Here is a 7,015-nt window from a genome sequence, read left to right on the forward strand (position 1 = left end):
ATACCCCCAGACACCCGCACCCAGCCCAGCAATAACCAAGCCACCACTGGAAGCCTGCTGGTCTCCCAAGATGGGGCAGTGGGGGACCAAGGGCTTCAGCCACACACCCCTGACATCTGCACCCAGCCCAGCAATGACCAAGCCACTGCTGGAAGCCCCCAGGTCTCCCCTGCAGGAATGAGGGGGGTGTCAATGGCCTCAACCACATCCCACCTTCCTCCTTCTCCCACCCTATTTCCTTCCCCCTTCTTTTCTCCCACTCCCCTCCAACTGCTCCGCAACAGCACCTTAAAATGTAAAAAGTAAATAAATAAACTTTAAAAAAATAAAAATTTTTTTAAAAACCTAGCTTTGCCCTTTTTTTGGCAGCTGACTAGTATGGGGTTCCAAACCATGATATTGGTGTTATGAGGCTGCACTCTAAGCCTGACTGGAATTTCATTTTCAAAAATATAATAATCGAGGAAGCCAATGATATGGAAAGAATATGAAAGTTTTAGCACACTATAGAGCGTGTTTCTCAAACTTTAGCCAACATCAGACTTACCTGAAGAGCTTATTACAACCTGGGTGGCTGCCCCACCCCCAGAGTTTCGGCAGGTCTGGGGTAGGGCCCAGGGATTTGCATTTCTAACAAGTTCCCAGGTGTGGGTGATGGTGCTGGTCCAGGGATCACACTTTGAGAATGCTGCTATAGAACATTCTAAGATGGATGTTTCTAATTTTTCTAAGCACCCTGAGATTTAGGGCAGGGGAGAAAATGCTATGGAGTAAGTCTGTGAGCACAGCCTGGGTAGGAGGGGCAGGAAGGAGTGGGAGAATATAAAATGAGGTAACATTTGCGACAGTGCATGCCATCTGCAGGCAATTGGAGGTGATGAGAAATCTGGCAGGCTGGGTGCCGCTGGCTGTCTGTTTATATGGGCTGCGTGCAGGTGAGGTGGCAAGGTGGGTGGGGGGTGGGAAGAGGAGAGAGCAAGAAGGGGTTGAGACAGGCAGGAAACAGATTCTACCAATTGTCCATGATATCTTTAAAAACAGCTAAAAACAGCATAATGGTTGATGCAGAATAGAGCATATGGAGAGTTCTGGGTTCAACTCCTGGTTCTTCCTCTTTTTGGTTGGATGATTGTGGGGCAGGTAACTTGGTCTCTCTCTGAGCCTCAGCCTTCTCATCTATATAACAGTAATAATGATATTTAAGAAAGAGGAGGTTTATTGTCTATTGTTTTGGAAAATTCTCCAAGGTCTGTTATTAAGGAAGCAAGGTACAAATTAAACATAGGATTTGGGCTTTGGTTGGGTGATTTGGGAGGTGAGAGGGGTTTAAGAAAGTGAAGATTTCCTCAAGATTCAATGCTGTTAGAAACAGGGGAGCAATTCCATGACTGGGTATCTCAATAGATTTTATCTATAGGGAAGGGAAGGCAGACTGTAACAAGAAGAAAGTTCAATCAGAAAAAAACAGCATTCTCTCATTTTAGCCAGGAGTGGACAGGGGTTGGGTAATTTGTTGTGGCACAGTTGCCAGTGCTTACGCAAAACTCTGAAATACTCTCGGCTTATCTCATTGGAACATGATCTCAGAGTAATGTTGTTTGAGGTTATTATTCTGTGAGGTTCTTTGTGTCCAATAGTCCAAGCTGCACCTATTTTTAGCTGTGTGGACAAAAGACACATCAGCATGTCAGGAGAAGACTATAGAGACTAAAGACAGTAGAAATAAAAGATAATAAAGATTAGTCCCCAAGAGCTCCGTGACTAGACAAAGCAGAAAACTCACCCAGCAGCAGCTCTTATCCTGGCATTTATTACAAAATATTAGTACCCCCGGTTTTAACCAAAAAATGACTGTCACTTACCAATGCACTCGAGGCTCAGCTTGTGGCGACGCCCCCACGAGGCAGAATTGTTGTAGAGACTCGGTTTCTGGAGCCAGAACACCTGAACTACTTCTTAGTTCTGTGGCTTGGAACAAGCGATTTCCCTCTCAAAGCTCCCATAACTGTATCTACAAAACGGAGATCATGATTACAGAGAAATAATATAGATTATTATAATATGTATAAATGTAGTCTCTAATATCAGCAACCTATGAATTAGCATCTTTATGTCAAAGATAAAGAAAGTCAAGCACAGAGGGGTTAATTCCCTTGCACCGGCAAGTGGCAATTTCAAGGTAATATTAATATTGTGTCTATCCTTCATTGGGCACCTGCAATAACGCCCTGGGAAAGCATAGCCTGGTGGCTCAGAACACAGTCTGTGAAGTCAGACTTCGTGTGTTTAAACCTAATTCCCACCGGCAGACAGTCAAATGACTTCTGGCCAGTTGCCTCTTTGTGCCTTATTTTCAAACCTGTAAAACTCGGAGGGTTGAAGTTGGGAGGGAGAAAGTGTTATAAGTTATAATCTCTCCCTCCTAAGGATGCTGTGAAGATCTAATGAAGGCAATGACTGGAACTTGGCAATTGCAAATTAAACACTAGCTAATATTATTAGATAGCTGTTCTGTGTATGGTGTTGGTGTAACAGAGACACTCCCTAAAATGGCTCAGGGACAATAAAAGAGCAAAATTTTCTATGGGGGAGAAAATCATTGAGGCTGCTGGAAACATTCATCCTCTGGCACTGTTTTCCTGAAATGTTGACGTGGGTAAAAGCTAGAATATTCTCTCTGGCCTTCAGAATGACGGGATTTCAACAAATGGGTAGAAGTTGGGTGATCTTTGGATGGGGCGGAATTACTTTAACTCACTCAAAGAAAGACCTTTTGGACTAGTCAGAGCTCATCTCTGAATAAATGGGCTTTCTGGGGTAGATACGTGATCCCCCAATCGGAAGTGTTCAGAAGTCATCGAAGATGTGTTATTGTAGATGTTTCTACAACAGGAGAATAATTGCCTACATGAACATCGAGGTACTTTTTTAACCACCGTTATTCTGGGAATGGAGTATTCTAGGAGGTGGTCTAAATTTTTCCTATGTGTTTTCCTCTTTCAGAGTTGATTTCCCATTTTCACCTTCCAGATCAAGGTAGGTAGACCATCCCTTTACTTGTTAGCAGCTCAAATGTTGCCCCACCCCTAGAGCAATATTCTTCTCCTGAAGGTTCCTTGCACTTTTCTGCCATTTTACCCTTTCCTTTGCTATTCTTGCAGCATGAAAGGATCTCCCTGGTCCTGAGCCAAATCATAAACTTCAAGATACGGTTTAGTTAGCTATCCGAGATTTCCTCTCCTGCCCCTCCAGAAAAGTGCTCTCCTCTTCGTTGGAGCTAACATCAGCATTTGTTTGGGGTGTTTTTGTTTGTTCATTCATTTTTTATTTTATTTTTAATCGACAAATAATAATTGTATATGTGTATGGGGTAGAATGTGATGTTTTGATATATGTTTACACCGTGGAATGATTAAATCAAGCTAATTAACATATCCATTCATCACATGCTTATCTTCTTTGTGGTGAGAACATTTAAAATCTACTCTATAAGCAACTTTGAAATATACAGTGCATTGTCATTAACTAGTGTCACCATGCTCTCCAACAGATCTCTAAAACTTATTCTTTCTGCCTAACCGAGACTTTGTACCCTTTGATCAACATGTCCTCACTCTCCATCCTCCAGTCACCCCCAACCCTGCTCCACAGCCTCTGGTAACCATCATTCTAACTCTCTATTTCTATGAGTTCAACTTCTAAAAAAAGCACTTGTGTTTTTTGTTGTTTGCTTGTCTGTTAATTTTAACAGCCTTCTTAAGGCATAATCTACATACTATAAAATTTACCCATTTTAAGTGTACTACTCAATGATTTTCAGTAAATTTACATAGTTGTGCAAATATCACCACAAGCCAATTTTAGAATATTTCCATCACCCCAAAAATATCCATCACAACCATTTGCATTAAGTCCCCATCCCCACCCTGAGCCCTAAGCAACCACCGATCTACCTTCTGTCTCTGTAGATTGGTATTTTCTGAGTATTTCATATAAATGGAATTGTCCATACAATCTTTCGCTTCTGTTTTCAAGTTAAAAAGGTCATTATGAGAGCAATATGTGCTCATCGTAGACAACTTTGTCTCAATGTCTCAGTTCTTGGAAGAATTTAACTATATGCACAGGTAGACGATAAGTACTGGATTTTAATCTATAACTCTCAAGAAGCTGAGAGTTTCAAGAGAAATACAGATGTGGGAATACTTTGTGGGGATGGTTAAGAGAGTGAAAGAGAAATTTGGTTACAGAAATGTGGATTGGTTTTTAAATATTTCAATTACTAGTTTGGGATTGAGCCAACATAGCCTGGAGTCACTATATGGTGAAAAAAATGTAGCCCATCAGCCCTCTTTGTTTTGAGGCCAGAAGGAAAATGTTTCCAAAGCAGTGGACAGTAGGGTTTCTCTGTGTATGGGGATCGTGCGCTGAGACCCAAGATGGCCTTAGGGTGGGGCAGAATCAGCAGGAACTGTGGCTTCCCTCAGCCCTGTGAGAAGGCAGGACAAGCGGCAATGGTCAGGTCCCGACCCCAACAGCAATTGCACATCTGCTTTGTGGCCAAGTCTAGCAACAAGGAGCACCCACTCTGAATCCTGACAACCTGCTTTGAATCACAGCAAATTTCTCAGCTTCTCCGTGCTTAAGTCTTCTAAATCTATCAGCAACCTAATGATAGTACCCAGTTCGTTCAGCTGGTGTAAGGATATCATTAAATGTGTTAATGTTTGTAAATTGTGCACAACATGTCCACAACATGTGCACAGAGTAAGCTATATTATCACTTATTGTATAAATAAGTACTATTAACAAATAATGTTAAGTAAAATTATTAAATAATTTAAAATAGATAAATATTATAGCAAATAATATACTTGAGCAATAAAAATATTAAAGTAAGTGTTAAACATTATTAAATAATAAATAGAAATAATGTATGTCATTGTTAAATAATAATTGAATAATAAAAACAAATGAATCTTGTGTCAAAATAATTTCAGGTTCATGGAGAACCAACAAATATTTATTAAGTTTCAATTATGCGCCCATCTCTAGCAGTTGATAATGCATGTCTACCTGTGAATGGGATATATGTGGTCATTTCTGACAAACAAGAAAGATTCTGAACAAGTCATCAGAAATTTTTTAAATGTAAAAAAGGAGAACTTGTAAGAAAGTTCAATCCAAGGGGACCTAGCCTCATTTGGATGTTCAAGAAAGTTCCATGGAGATTCATGTTTAAGCTGAATGTAAGAGGAGGGTAAACAAGCAGAGGGGGTGTGGAATTCCTGACAAGCAGAGAAGATCATGTCTGTAAATCTCCAAGGCAAGAAAAATGGTAGCACACTGGGAATACCTGACAAACTGAGCACAGAGAGCACAGGAACGGTGGCCCAATGTGAGCCTGGAGTTGTATTTGAGGACCAGATCAAGTAGGATATTATAAGCCATTTCAATGCTATAGACTACCCTACGAGCAATGGGATAGCAAGAGGTTAGAGGCAGGGTCAGGCTAGTATTTAAGAATGATCATTCTCCCTGCAGTGTGAAAAACAGGTGGGACAAATAGGTTGTGAAAAATAAGTTACTGCTGTAGTCAAGGCAAGGCAAGATGCTGGGTGGTGGCAAAGTATATATTGGGAAGGAGATAGCTTTGAGATATACTTAGGCACTAACTGTGGCTGGCTAAGAGATTTATTTTTCTAGGGGAGAGGGAGAAAAGAGACTATAAGAAAGACTCCAGAGTTTTGGCTTAGGAAAACCAGGTGTACAGTGGCTAGAGAACTTGCATAAGAAGGAAGCCAGCAGCTCCAGTCTGCTTCCAGCGCTGGATTGAAATCACGCTTCCTTTGATATTCATTTCTATTTTCTGCCCACACTGGAAAAGCAGTGACTGAGACCAGCTCTACTTGGTTATGGGGACAAAGGAGAGAAAGGGTGAGTGAGTAAGTGTGGTGTGGGTAACCGAGATGGGCATTTGAAAGTCAATTCCCTTTATAAGCATACCCTACATTTGGCATGTATTCTCTTTTCCAGATATTCCTTCCATTCCCTGTGTCTTTCCATTTACCTATGGCAACGCAGTCCACTACAGTTGCATCACCATGCACAGTGACTTTGACTGGTGTTCTCTTGACAGTAAATTCCAAGGCAGGTGGCGCTACTGCACCGGGATGGGTGAGTATCATGTGACGAACTACCTTGGATGCCCGGGACCCAAGAAGCAGTTGATAGCAGCTGGCTATATGATTTTGAGTGTCAGATAGACCTGAGTTCAAATCCTGATTTTTCTACATAATTTTAATCACTTTGAAAACAGTTCACTGTGTGGAAGAAAAAGCATGATGTGCTGTTAGTTCCACAATGATTAATCGTAAGACTTTCTGTGTCCACAGTTTTTCTTCTTTCTTTGCAGATCCCCCCCAATGTGTCTTTCCCTTCCTCTATGGAAAAAAATTCGTTTATGGATGCACCAAGGAAGGCTATATTTTGAATCGAAGTTGGTGTTCACTGACAAAAAATTACAACAAAGATGGAAAATGGAAACGATGTTCTCCTAAGGAGTAAGATGGTTGGGGGGAGAATAGAAAGGGGATCTTATCGATATTTTAAAGTGGAGAAGCCTCTGGATTAATGGAAGGGGAAGCTTGAGGTCTAGAATAGCCGGTGATGGTTTAAATCAGGGGTCGACAAACACTTCCTGCAAGAGCTCAATAGTAAATATTTTAGACTTCGTGGACCATATGGTCTCTGTCACAAATAAAGTAGTCCCCCTTATCTGATCTGTAGCATGATGAAATCTCATGCTGCCCTGCTCTGTCCTGCAAGCAAAGTGAATCATTCCTTTGTCCAGCACATCCACGCTGTCTGCAATACCCATTCATGAGTCACTCAGTAGCCATATTGGCTATCAGATCAACCACGTTAGCATATTTTTTATTACTATATATTGTTATAATTGTTCTATTTATTATTAGTTATTGTTGCTAATCTCTTACTGTACCTAATTTACAAA

General features: G+C 41.0%; 1 protein-coding gene across 1 annotated transcript; it reads left to right on the forward strand.

Annotated features, from left to right (window-relative positions):
- Nucleotides 1-765: 765 nt before the first annotated feature.
- Nucleotides 766-6,567, forward strand: LOC134387376 (binder of sperm protein homolog 2-like). Its single transcript, XM_063109862.1, has 5 exons — nucleotides 766-770; nucleotides 865-935; nucleotides 3,004-3,036; nucleotides 6,037-6,177; nucleotides 6,416-6,567. The coding sequence occupies exons 1-5, from the start codon at nucleotides 766-768 to the stop codon at nucleotides 6,565-6,567; spliced, it is 402 nt and encodes a 133-aa protein (XP_062965932.1).
- The last annotated feature ends 448 nt before the right edge of the window (nucleotides 6,568-7,015 follow it).

The sequence above is a fragment of the Cynocephalus volans genome, chromosome 10 (assembly GCF_027409185.1).
Source record: "Cynocephalus volans isolate mCynVol1 chromosome 10, mCynVol1.pri, whole genome shotgun sequence".
Lineage (NCBI taxonomy): Eukaryota > Metazoa > Chordata > Mammalia > Dermoptera > Cynocephalidae > Cynocephalus > Cynocephalus volans.